The 13,064-nt window shown below is 35.1% G+C and overlaps 1 protein-coding gene across 1 annotated transcript; it reads right to left on the bottom strand.

The window, feature by feature from the left end:
• Positions 1–4,249: 4,249 nt before the first annotated feature.
• LOC123541248 (heat shock 70 kDa protein 12B-like) lies at positions 4,250–12,819 on the bottom strand. The gene is made up of 5 exons (XM_053544884.1): positions 12,696–12,819; positions 9,579–9,900; positions 8,835–9,053; positions 7,536–7,671; positions 4,250–5,669 (listed from the first exon to the last, which is right to left on the bottom strand). Exons 1-5 carry the CDS (start codon positions 12,743–12,745, stop codon positions 4,594–4,596), a joined length of 1,803 nt encoding a protein of 600 aa, XP_053400859.1. The 5' UTR covers positions 12,746–12,819; the 3' UTR covers positions 4,250–4,593.
• Between the last annotated feature and the right edge of the window lie 245 nt (positions 12,820–13,064).

Here is a 13,064-nt window from a genome sequence, read left to right as displayed (position 1 = left end):
AACTCGCCTGGATGTGAATTCCAAGCGCTGAGATTCTACGTCCCATGGTTGTGCCTTAACAGCCAAGCTGCTGACTTTCGTAGTCGACTGAGATAGCTCAGGGATACAAACACCGGATATGGGGAGCCAGAATGGGGTCAGCTTCTTCGCGATTTGATGGGACAGTACTTTAAATAGTGTTCAATATCTATTGTGCTACTCTAAAGTTTAAAGTGAAATTGAAACATCTGTAAAAACGTTACTATGACATTCTATAAGTAATCCGAACATCTTTTCTTTAAACTACCATAGACTTTGAGCACAGCCTTTTCTTTCCTTCTTTTTAGTATTTTTTTCTATTCGTTGTAAATATTCATTTTCTGTAATTAAACTTGTAAATATTGTAATGTGTTAAATTGTTCGGATAGTTTCTGTCCCCGGTTCGACCATCCTGTCACAGAACCTACTTCCGGATGTAGAGATTAACACAGCTAGACCATTTACCAAGTAATAATAACCTCTGGAGGGTAACCGAACCTTCGGAAGCCAGATCTGTAGCTCTGCCTTTCTGAAGCTGTGTGTTGTATAATTTGCACTTGCCAGGCTAGACTTACGAATTGCTTGCGACAACACTGCTGACAATTGCTGTGCCATCACAATGACATAATAGAGGAGACTGAGTTTTAGGCCTTACTTTAATAAACTCTTTAACCATAGATACAGGACATGTGTTATCTCCCTGTCGAGGTATTTTTAAGGAAATAGGTTTTCTATTCTGATTGGTTTTGATATGCTTAGTCGGAGAACTATTCGTCACTGGCGAATGTCAGATCAGTCAGGCGTAATACGTTCTCCGATACATGCATATTGGCAGTAACTAACTCGCTGACCCGAAATAAACCGTAATAAACCGTAATAAGCAAAAGTAAATTGTGTTTTAAATAATTTTACTTCTAGTAGCTGTTATAGCAAACTTGCAACAGAAAATTGCAAACAGCTAACAATACGGGCTTAATAAGCGAGGCCCGATTATCACGTGTAACGCGGCTTCTGTGACAGCCTTCAAGTATCTTTTTAATTACAAATATACGACCTAAGTCATAGAATCCGTTAGGTTTGTGATAAAAAATAATACCAACAACATAGGTTGAAATTGATGTCTCCAAGCAATAAGATACAAATAAAACAATATGTTGTACCGGAATTGGAATTTTTTTAACAGCCCGTATGAGGAAAGAAAACTCTCGAATGTTGTAAGTTAGATGTATACGCTATTCCTGAACGAAGAAGTTGCCTAACTCTACGTTGAAGATGTTTCATAGAAAAATCGGAACCGGACATGGGTCCGGATCTGCCCCTGGAGCCAGCTCCCTGAACCTGTTCAGTTGAAAACGAGATAAGGTGTCACAGGTTTCATGTTGATGACCAGGTAGATGCGAAGCTTTTAATAGAATATTCAGCTGAAGACATCGTAGGGTTAATACCCTGACAAGGCACATAACTGCGTCTGACTTTGTGTTCTTGTTTGTTAGATAGTCGCCCCATATAAACAATGCAGCTAATATAGGAAATAACGCTAGTACTGTTACATCTGAAGTTATACCAGCAACATGCCCGGAATCGGGTCATTTTGCATGACACCAATTCCTTTGAAAGAAAATACCAAAACCCAGGTTATCTCCCCCTGCACTATCAGAAAATAGTTGAACGTTCGCTTTAGACACCCAGAACTGGTCATGGAAAACTGAAACTCCATTGAAATTTTCTAGAAACAATAGCCACATGCGTAAGTCTAGCCGAATTTCCTTCTTAACCCTGATATGATGAAAAAGTTTGGATAAGTCACAAGTAGCGTTTATCAAACGGCGAACAAACGGTCTACCCATAGGAATAGCTCTACAGCAAAAATTCAAACTGCCAACTAGGGACTGAATTTACTTTAATGTTGACTTGTAATGTTCCAAAATTTCTTTAATTTTTTGAATGACTTAAAACAATTTGTGTTTTAAGATTCGAACTACCATTTCCTTAGAATCCAACTCTAACCCTAGGAAAACTAAAATTTCTGCCGGACCTTCCGTTTTTTCTTCCGCCATCGGCACATCTAATTCGGACATAACATCTCTAAATGTTTGAAGCGCTTGTGCACATGACACGGCTGTTTTGTCTCCACCCAAAACATCGTCTAAATAAGGTTCAGGCTCCCGCACTTCAGTTTAGATTGAACACAACATTCTAAAAATCTTGAAAATCGTTCAAAGGTTATGCAACTGATAGACGCACCGAATGGTAGAGCTTTATCAGAATAAAAATAATTGTCAAAATAGAAGCCTAAAAGTTCAAAGTCGGGCGGTTTGATTGGTATTAGCCTATATCGAGGGCTCAGAGCGAAACTAGTCTATCTGTTTCTATTTCTATATATACTTAGACTAGTTTCGCTCTGAGCCCTCGATATGCACTTTTAATGTCGGCCTTGAACAATTTGCAATTTCGTCCTAATTGTTGAACCAGTCTAACGGCCTCGTCAAAGCTAGCTTGTGTATTGAACCGAGCAGACGACAGGACCAATGTAATCGTTCACTGAAGCACCGGCGGGATAAGTTATACGACTATACCCCCAGCAGAGCTATTGAAAAAGTGTCTTCTTACGGTTGTTGGTATGCGTTGGTATCTCAGTAGGAGCTGCTCATACTATTCTCAGACGTGATTTTAAAATGAGATGGATAGTGCCAGATGGATAGCCCATCTCCTTACAAAAGAGTAAAAACTTGCTAGGGTAAGAATCGCTAAACAATAATTATTGTTGAAACAGTTCCCTAAATACAACAATCGATCTTTCGCAAATATCATCACTGGCGATGAGACGTGGGTTCACTTTTATGAGCCCAAGCGAAAGATACAGAAAATATGGGCAAGCAAAGGAAGCCAAAGACCTTGCATAGCAAAACGCACCATGAACATCAAAACGGTAATGTATGTAACTTTCTTTACAGATCAAAGTCCTGCTATTCAAATTGCCGTACGAAAGGGTAAATCTGTAAATGCAAAGTTTTACAAAGGCAAGGTCCTTCATAAATTAAAGAAATATTTCGCAAACCGTCGACCAGCAACTGGTCTCCATGGTGTCAGGTTGTTGCATGACAATGCATCGCCACACAAAGCGACCATATACGCGACTATCTGAAACAGGAAAAAGTTGTCGAGCTTCCTCACCCTCCTTATTCGCCAGATCTTGCCCCTTGTAACTTTTTCCTATTTCCGAGGCTCAAAAACACCTTGCTGGAAGAAAATATCAAACGCGCAAAAATCTCGGTTCGGCTGTTTTCCAGTGTCTGAACAGTATACCGCGAAAAGATTATGAAAACGCCTTTAAAATTGGATTAAAAGACTGAAACTTTGTATATCACATGGTGGTGAGTATTTTGAAGGATTGATATAATTATTTTGGCATTGTTTGTTAAACACTTCTGAAAATAGGCCTAGTTGCATTCATATTTGAACACCCCTCGTATTATCAAGACGATGTTTCACGTTTAAGCCCAATTACACTAGAATAAATGTCAAGATAAAAATGAACTTTAAAAAATATATAGATTTTTCCCATTATTCCAGCCACACAAATTGCAGTAAATATTCAATATTTTTCATAGATTTATAACAAAGAATAAATGCTAATAACGATTATGATTGGAATACTCTAATAACTTTGAATTATGCCACTCTTTCTAATTGACAGCAAAGATTCTCGCTTTGTTCACCACATGAAAGCGCTTAAAAACTAATGCACTAGAACTGCATAGATCTGATTTCCGCCTTCATATGAAAGTTTTAAAACTTTTTTTACCAAAACGTGTCTAGCCTGTGGCCAGAAAATCTAGATAAAATATGATATTCTATCAAAAGTAAGCATTTAGCATAGTATGTAAACATATATTAGACTATCCTAAAATGGGAAATCAAATTTCATTATTTTTGATAAATGGATTCCAAAGTCTCCGAATAAAAATCAAAATGGGGTATGGTTTATGTGGGGACATGAATACTTCTAAGTGGGGAATGTGTTTAGACCAATATTTGGAAAGTTGAAAAACAACATTTATTATCGGTTTGACTAAAACCCAACTATTTTCCACATAAGTTACCTACCATTTTTCTGGCCAAAAGGCAATCGAAGTATTTCTGTACACTGGTTATAAACTAATATGCTAGTATCTTTCATACTTTTCATTGGTTTAGTCAAATACTGTGATACATATTATCTACACAAACCCACTTTTCAATGAGTTTACTTTTAACACGAACGTCTATTTGACAATCTTCAATCAATATAAAAAAGTATAAAATGCCTTAACCTGACAAAAACATAAAATATATGTACCATCATATTAAAACATACATCAAACGTCTATGAATTTAATGTAACTTTGTTGTTTTTTTTCATCATAACTATTGTAACGTCATAACTTATTAATGACGTAACGCGTTAAAATAGTTATCTTTAAGAATTACTAAACTTTCTTTCAAAAAAGAACATCAAAGTTTACATGTTCGTTCGTGGCTAAGCATATGGTTGTCACTCGATGTTTCGAACACAGATATCCTTAAAGTTTATATTCAGTCGTCTTTTCCCAATAGCTGAGTGGTGAAACAGTCTATCCATGTTTCATGTTCCTCGTTTGTCTTCAAAATTCGCACATGTATGTGTATTTCCGTTTCACCAAAGAAATATGAAATTGCGAATTTTTTGTCGGCTCTATCTGAAGATTTTGGCAAAGTAAATTCCAGCGATCCTAATGTTTGACATTCTGCTTCTGTGGTATACACGACATCACGTTTTGTTGAACTTACAAGTGTGAGAACACATTTTTCTTGACTCGGAAAAGCTGGTTTAGAAAAATTTCGTATGAATTTATACCTGGGGACTTCTTCGTCGATTTCAATAAGTTTACTGAACAAATCTTTACATCTTTCATGGCCGTCACGGACAATTTTCTTGCTAGGATCGTGGTGATCTTTGAATGTTTTCAATACTCTCCTTCCGATTGTAAATCGTGCGATTCTTGTCGATACTAGGTCTGGGAGATGACCAAAGCGTACTGCACCCTTTAAAACAGCTAAACCCGCTTCTGATGGGATCATCAATCGTTTGTTACTAAAGCTCTCTTCAAAAGCTGCTTTTAGTAGTGCACATTCTCCAAACCCACCGACAAGAAGAATTGCCTCAACGTCTTTGATATTTGGCTCTGCAAACAACTTAATGATATGTCTTATCAACATCTTCAAAGGAATATCGAACAATGTTTTTGCTGCTGCTTTGTCGATTCTCAGTTTGTCTCCAGCCCAGGTCATTGTTTTCTTATAAGGTGACATTTCTATTTTTTCTTGAATTTTCACTCCTCCGGATTCAGCCAGTTCACGAAGAACAGCCGGGATTTTGAATGTCATTTTTCCTTCCGTATCTGTAGTTATCGTTCTTTTCTTGGTCTCAAAATCCCTCAGAAGATCAAAATAATCGGTCATATTCTCATTCCTGAATTTTTCCATAGCTTCTGGACCAACTATGTCTGCAAACATTTTCGTATAAGCTTTATCAACCTCATTTCCACCCCAGGCACCTCCGCTCGCTTTTTGGAGTTCCTTTAGAGTTCCGTCATCCAACTTCTCGTGCACGGTGATGTCAGCTGTGCCACCTACAAATAGATACAGAAGGATTCTATACTTTCTAATGTTTGATTCACGAACTCCATAACAAGTATTTTGGTACGTTTCTAGAAGAAATGATAATAGATAATAGGACGCCATTATGCATTAAATTTTCGCAATACATATGCAACTTGTCGATTAATTTTGAATCTGTCAACTAACACCTAAAATGATGTATTTCAGCAATGCTGGGCCAAAACATTGTCACAGTGGTAATTATGTAAATTCTCTTGACACTTAAAACCTTTAGAATTCAGTAGCAATGCATTATTCAAAAACAATATTTGATAACATTGAAATTGTGAGAGGCCAAATATTTTCACAGGACTTTTTACTATATAATGTATCACTGTTTGTAAAGGAACACCATGCACATATGCAGTGCATAAACATTGAAATGTCAAATTTAAATTATGCTATTTTAATACTATTCATGTAGATTTGTATTGAAGAAATAATTTATAGCAAAACAGTGTTTTAACACTATTTATACACGATGGGCGGTTATACGTTGATCGTAATAATTTCACGAGGGCCTAGCCCAAGTAAATTATTTTGTACGACGTATAACCGCCGGAGTGTTAAAACACGGCTTTGCTATAAAATATTTCGATTCTAATACGTCTTTTATTGTTAAAAATTAGTTCAAATGTGATATGAACTGTTTCTTCGCGGATGTTTAGCGCCAAATGGTAGGCCGTCAAGCTCCTTTGTTTGTGCAGGCCTAGACCTGAAATGGCAAAACGTCTTGCACAGCGAATTACCAACTAGACATTTCGTTTTAAACGGGTTTTTAAGTAAATAGGTTAAACACCAATAAATCCGGCTGTTCTTTAATTCTTATAAAATCTACTTACTTTATAACGGTTTTTTGACATTTTCTAGCATATCAGATTTTCAGAGACTTATATTTCCATATATCGAACTATATCGTTACTTTAGAAAAACAAAAAGAAAAGGGGGTGTTAAATTTTATACAAGAAAACTACAGTTCGTTAAATACAACCCGCTTAATTTACTCCTTTTCGCTTCTTTCAATTGCTCTTTTCGAGATATTAAATTCTTACTCCGCCATTTTTACCTAGCATGCGATAGGAACATGCCGATTTTGATAGAATACTAAGTAACGGAAGAGTAAAAGAAAACACGATGCTATTGAGAAAGGGCACAAGGAAAGGGAGAAAGATTAGCACTTTTTATATTTGGACTACGTGTGACTAGACCAACGGAGGCTTACATTTGATTTGGTAGTGATCTGCCTAAAATATTTGATCAAATTTGAAAGCGCTATTTCTCGATGCGTACATTGCGCTAAATATCACGTCAACGTGACGTCAACATAATATCGTTAAGGGTTTTTTTAAAGTTCGGATGACAACCGTAAATTGTACTTTTATACCAATTTATACATCAGATTCTGGAATGTGATATGCTTTTGCATGCACTTTTAAAACTTTTAACATGGGCTCAGCTTTTCTTCATGCCGATTAGCAGCTTTAATGTGAAATAATTGCTTCCATAATGAAACAGTTTGTATAAATGTTTAAAGCTGAAGTCAATGAGTTAATCTCATCCGTCTCTTATATTTCTATTAAGAGAGTCACTTGTACTTTTATCTGTATTATGATAATTTTCAATATGGTGTGCATGTGATGAGACGTTAATAAAATATTTGACTTGACTTGACTCTTTCGTGTTTGCAAGTAAGTCTAAATTGTTCTAAAATCTTTAGAACTATTCATGTTTTGTTTAATTTCGTGTGTAAACAATGCATACCTTACATGATGTATACATATGCTAGTGATCGGTATATTTTTTAATGATTTTTTAAGTTTATTAAAGTGATATCTTACCTCCTAAATCTACCACCATATATTTAGCCAGTGGTTCTGAAATACCAGTAAGTGTATCATCTGTTACTACTTGACACCATATGGATGCTGCCTCTGGTTCAAGTGCAACTGTAAGTTGTCTGTTCGATATGTCTGCCTTTTGAAAAAAAAGTTACATATTCTTGTTACAACATAATGTCAGATATGGTTGTTTTGTTTTTTTTCTTAAAAAAGGCAATCGCATATTAAATATGTTACCTATTTTAGTCTAAATACAAGCACAAAACGCTATGTAGTTCGCCCATCCCAGCAGAAAGACCTTAACACTATCGAGGAATTTTTTCAATCAATCAATTAATTAATTAATTATTATTAATGAATATATGAATTTGCAGCAATTTCCATTTTGAACAAGGTTTCCATCAGTTAAAATGAAATTTGTAATGTTACTTGTGCGACAGAATAAACAAGGTTGCCATAGTCGTCGAGACCTTGTCAGAAGAAGGGTTTTTGTTACAGAACTGCACTTATGATTCAAATATCATGACAGTAGCATCAAAAATACGGAACCAAGGGCTATCGTTTAAACGATGGATGCTGCCCGAATAGCATATTTGTCAGTGAATGTATAGCTAAGAAGCTTTAATCTTAGTAGGTCTCTAGTCCAGGTGCCCACACAACAAGTCTTGAGATCGTAGGAAAAAGCGTAGGCGAGTTTTGAGGAAAAGTTGAAAAATCGTTTTTAAATAATTATGACCTTGACCTTCGCCCAAGTGACCCCAAACCCAAGCAACTGGTAGGTCTCTATGCCAGTTCTATACACATCAAATATTAAGATCTTAGGTCAACGAGTGAGTTTTCAAAGTTGTAATTCTTGTATCTGACCTTTGATCTCTAAGGGTGGCCTTGACCTTACGCCTAGGGAACTGATTCTTGCGCATGACACTCCGTCTCATAATAGTAAACAATTGTGCTAAGTTACATCAAAATCCCTCCATGCAAGAAGAGGAAAATGCTCCGGACAGTCATTCTTGTATCTGACCTTTGGCCTCGAAGTGTGACCTTGACCTTAGACCTTGGGACATGGTTCTTGCGCACGACACTCCGTCTTATAATGGTGAACAATTATGCCAAGTTACATCAAAATCCCTCCAAGAATGAAGAAGAAATGCTCCGGACAATGTTTGTGGACGACGCCCGCACGCTCGCCAAGGGCATTCCCATTGAACGTCCCGTATAAAAGGCACGAATGAAAACAATCAAATGAAGGGAAACGGTAAATAAAAGGTATTTGTGTATATGGCGTAAAAGGTGATATACCTTATTTGCAGCTCTCCTCATAAACTGTTTTGCCCTTTCATCCCAGATTGCTGGAACAGTTAAAACATAGAGTATGTCGGTCTCCAGAATTCCTGTTGTTCTCGTTTGTATAGTTTTCCAGAGGTGATTCTTCAGAAAACGAATAGAATGCGAGATTATGTCCAAAGCCGGCATCTTTTTGCCCATTATGTCTTCGACTGGTGTGTCCAATTGCAATTTCTTGAAACAAATTTAGAAATAGTAATTAGTAGCACTTACTCTGGCAAAGCTGCCTAATAAGTCCAATGGATTACTTGTTTACTTGTATTAAGGAGACGTTCTTCAAATGACAACTTTTCCTATGTATTACTTTTCAGTTTCGGAGGCTCTGAAGTACTAGCCTCTTTTACTGACCTATGCTGTTATGTCAATGGCACCAGATGCTTGCTAACTTTAATTGCCAGCTTCAACATTTTATACAAATTCATATAACAACTCTTCACGGGAACCAGTATCATCATAGAAAGTGGCGAATGTCTACTGGCCAGACATGAATGGAGTCAATAGTCATTGAAAATACTTTGTACGAAACGCATAACAACAAAGTTGACAAAGTAGTATAACGTAAATGCTATATAGTGTTTGTATTAACATATGTGACTGGCATATTTATACTTTTAGTTTGCTTTTGATAGAAGTTATTTCAGGAAACATACAAAAGAGTAATAGCAAACGTACTGAAGATAAGATTTGTCTTAACTGTACCTTTGTTTCATAAAGAGCCATTTTGAATTGTCTAAACAAGTACCACCCGTGATGTTCCTTATCCTCAGTCAACTCAGCATACTTGTTTTCAGCTTCATATCCGAAAGAATGAAACTCCTTGTTAGGTTTCAGCAGTACAGATGTTGGGCATTTCATTGACATAAGTTGTGCAGAACCTGCTACCCAGCTCGGATTAGTTTGTATATCGTTCGGTCTGTCGCGGAACGAGAATGCATACCCGCTGTAAGTAGTTCCAAAATCCATGGCCGCCACGAGAAGCTTTGTACATTTTGGACTGCCTTCAGCCATTGTTTTCTTTTTCCTTTTAAATACCAACAATATTAGGAGCAAAAGTGAGGACTTGTTTTTGTTCATGACTGGTCTCAAAAATTAAAGTGAAGTGCCGTACAAAAGGTCAGAAATTGCATTTTATGTAAAAGAGATTCTTTCAACACGATCATTAACGAAACACTCAGTTTAAAGACAGGAAATATGTTTATTTGTTACTTAAATGATAAGGATTTGAAATATGTTATAAGTTTTTTTTCTGAGATTTTTTCTATGAAGATAGATTTTTAGTATTCTAGCTTGGATTTGGATAACAAAACTGTCTACGGTTACTAGTAATTTGCTAAAAAAAAAGAAGTGCTATTATTTCATAATAACAGCAGCAGTGTTATGCACAAATGAGTCCGTCACTTGCGAGAATAAAGAAAAACTGGCATAAAAACCCTTATTAAAATCGGTTAACAATTCGTGTATTTTTCCACTTCTATTTACCTCCATAATTGCTCACCTGATAGTGCGCATTAAATGTGATGAAATCTTATCTTGATATTGTCATAAATGAGAAGAATACCTACCAGTCATTAAAAAACATGATATCGCAAAAAGGAGCTTGCTGATGTGGGACATTTTTTTAAGTTAGTGCATTAAAAATTGTCGTAAGTATGATTCTACAGCTGCGTTAAACTATTAATTTATCCCGTACTATTTCGAAATTAATTGCAAACTACGGAAATTTTGTAAGACCGATGACATAAGATCGACAAAATATAACTGCTTAATATGATATCTTCTTACAATAGCCATAAAGTACATATATATTTATCATTTTTTTATACAAATCTAACGTAAACTAACATGACATTAAGACCAACCAAAATGTCTATTTTTTGATGACCTCAGATAAAACGAATATTCAACTTCACACTTTTGGTTGGGTTAGCAAATTTGTAAATATATAACAAAGGATATCTATATCTATTCTTTATTATTTAACCAATTGAAACTTAACGGTATTTGATTCTATTTACAAATAATTATGACTGATTTTACAATCCGTGTACCTAATCATTTTTGCCCTTTAAAATGGCATTTAGTACTGTCAAATTCAATGCATTTTGCAACGGTACAACCCTATTATATTTGCCTAAGAGACGCATCATAGACAAAGTATAACGTTATGAGACATTGTTATGTTTAAATCAATCAGTTCAGCGTCCTGGGGATTCCATCTACAGACAGTCTCCAAGAAGCAAGTTCCATTATTTTTGCTATTTCGTACTAAAATTGCATCATGAAAGTGCCGATGGATTTCCAGTTTCAATCATTTAAATGTTTAGGACATACGAGCCATAATGTGAAACTGTGTTCAAAGAGAAATAATTTTATATCAATTCGCACTGCCTCGAATGCACGTAACTCTAAATTTTAAAATAAAATGATGAAGGTAGACTGAATGTGAAATCTGCGATAATCATAATTGTTTGATAATAAACAATATAATGAAACATCGTTAGTGTTTCAACAATTTAGATATTATTGAATATAGATATGCATCTTCTTTTGCCATACAATATATCTTTTAAACTATGTATATAATGTACCTTCATCTTTTTCTCTCTTTGATATATAAAAGTTTTTTATGATAATCCTAGAATGTTATTGCTAATCAGTTCCTTTATGATCTGATCATAGGGGGTAATTGATTTTTTTACACCATCTTTTGGACAGTGCGCATTTTTTCTATTCTCAGTGTCTTTTCTAAGCATTTTAATGCAGTATTTAAACCATAGATCAGCAATAACAATCTACTTTTTTTGGATATGTATGATAACAATTGTTAGTAGAGGTCAATAAATAGTTATCAAAAGTCTCTCTTGTAATTCATTTATGAATGGTAATGTACTTCAGTTATATGTAAATTCAATGTTTAACATGTTTTAACATAAGAACATGTTTTTAATCCATGTATATTGTACATAGATGAGACTAAAATAAAATATGAAACCTACAGTTATAACTTGACTCATCCTACCAAGGGCGTAAAGTTAATTGTCCAATCGTTTCTTTTAATATCAATTTCTCGTCTTTCGTAAGCGAAAGTCATTTAAGGTAATTAAAACAAAACATTTTTGACTGACCTCAGTGCCTTATCAAAATTCAGTATATTATGCTTAAATATGATTCTTTGTATCTTTTTTATAAAAACATAGAATTGTAACATTTAATATTATTCGTTGAGAAGCTCCAAGAAAATGACTGCTTATTTCGAAGTAGTACAAGGTTGTATTTACAAGATAACGCATTTGTACACATGTACATGTCTTCGCTAACGTTTTCGTGTCAGTCGTGTATAAAATCATAAATCTGGACTTGGATATTTTTAGGTGCGAAATGTACAAACACTTTCTATGAGTGTCCGATATATATCGTGTTTTGTCTAAAACATGCTTACAATGTGACGTAATCTTCAAGGGCAACCATTAAATGCCTGTTCAATATTTACATTATTGGAGTTATCCCGCTTCTTCGTAACAGGGATTGATGTAGGATAGGGTTTTTTTTGATTTCAGTATGATGTGAACTTATAAAGGTTTACCAATTTGATTTCTTTAAAGTATAGTTTATTGCATTTTATCTAAGTCTTAGCATGTGACGGTCACCTTTGTTTATGAAAACAACTTCCTCATTCGTGACCTAAAACCTACTATTTACACTATTATAAGGTCAATGATACAGTTTTGTTTAATATATCCAGATTTCTATTTGAAAACATAAAGTGATATATTAATAACTTATACTAATTTGATGTACTACTAAAATTTTACTTACCAATATGCAGAAAAATATCCGTAACGTAAGGAGTCGAAAATTTTCTTCATGGAAGTATTACTTTCTGTTCTATAAATATCTATCAATTTTGCGAAGTAGTTTCGATTTAATATCGGACTGAAATTCCATGATAAAGTTTAAACCTTGATGTCTATTTAAGTGTTTACTCTCTTTATATGAGGGGGGTTGGGAAAATCCGGACGTTTTGTCCTTTCTCAAAAACCGTTCAACATTTTTCAAAAATTCTTTTTATCCTTTTCAGTATTCCCAGCCTACGTCTATACACGTGAGTTTTTTTATTCTCTCTGCAAACCATGAAGTAGACCTACTGCTGAGGTGCCGATTTAAAGCTGAAATAAAAGTCGCCCA

This window comes from Mercenaria mercenaria, chromosome 1 (genome assembly GCF_021730395.1).
Source record: "Mercenaria mercenaria strain notata chromosome 1, MADL_Memer_1, whole genome shotgun sequence".
In the NCBI taxonomy this organism is placed as follows: domain Eukaryota; kingdom Metazoa; phylum Mollusca; class Bivalvia; order Venerida; family Veneridae; genus Mercenaria; species Mercenaria mercenaria.
Note: the sequence above shows the minus strand (reverse complement) of the source record. Positions and strands in the feature narration are given on the sequence as shown.

Excerpts from the sequence above, each read along its gene's own strand:
- LOC123541248 (XM_053544884.1), bottom strand. The coding sequence starts at position 12,745 with ATGAAGAAAATTTTCGACTCCTTACGTTACGGATATTTTTCTGCATAT. Across the intron at positions 9,054-9,578 it reads TGGCTCTTTATGAAACAAAG|AAATTGCAATTGGACACACC; the intron begins GTACAGTTAAGA and ends ATTTGTTTCAAG. Across the intron at positions 5,670-7,535 it reads TATGGTGGTAGATTTAGGAG|GTGGCACAGCTGACATCACC; the intron begins GTAAGATATCAC and ends ATCTATTTGTAG.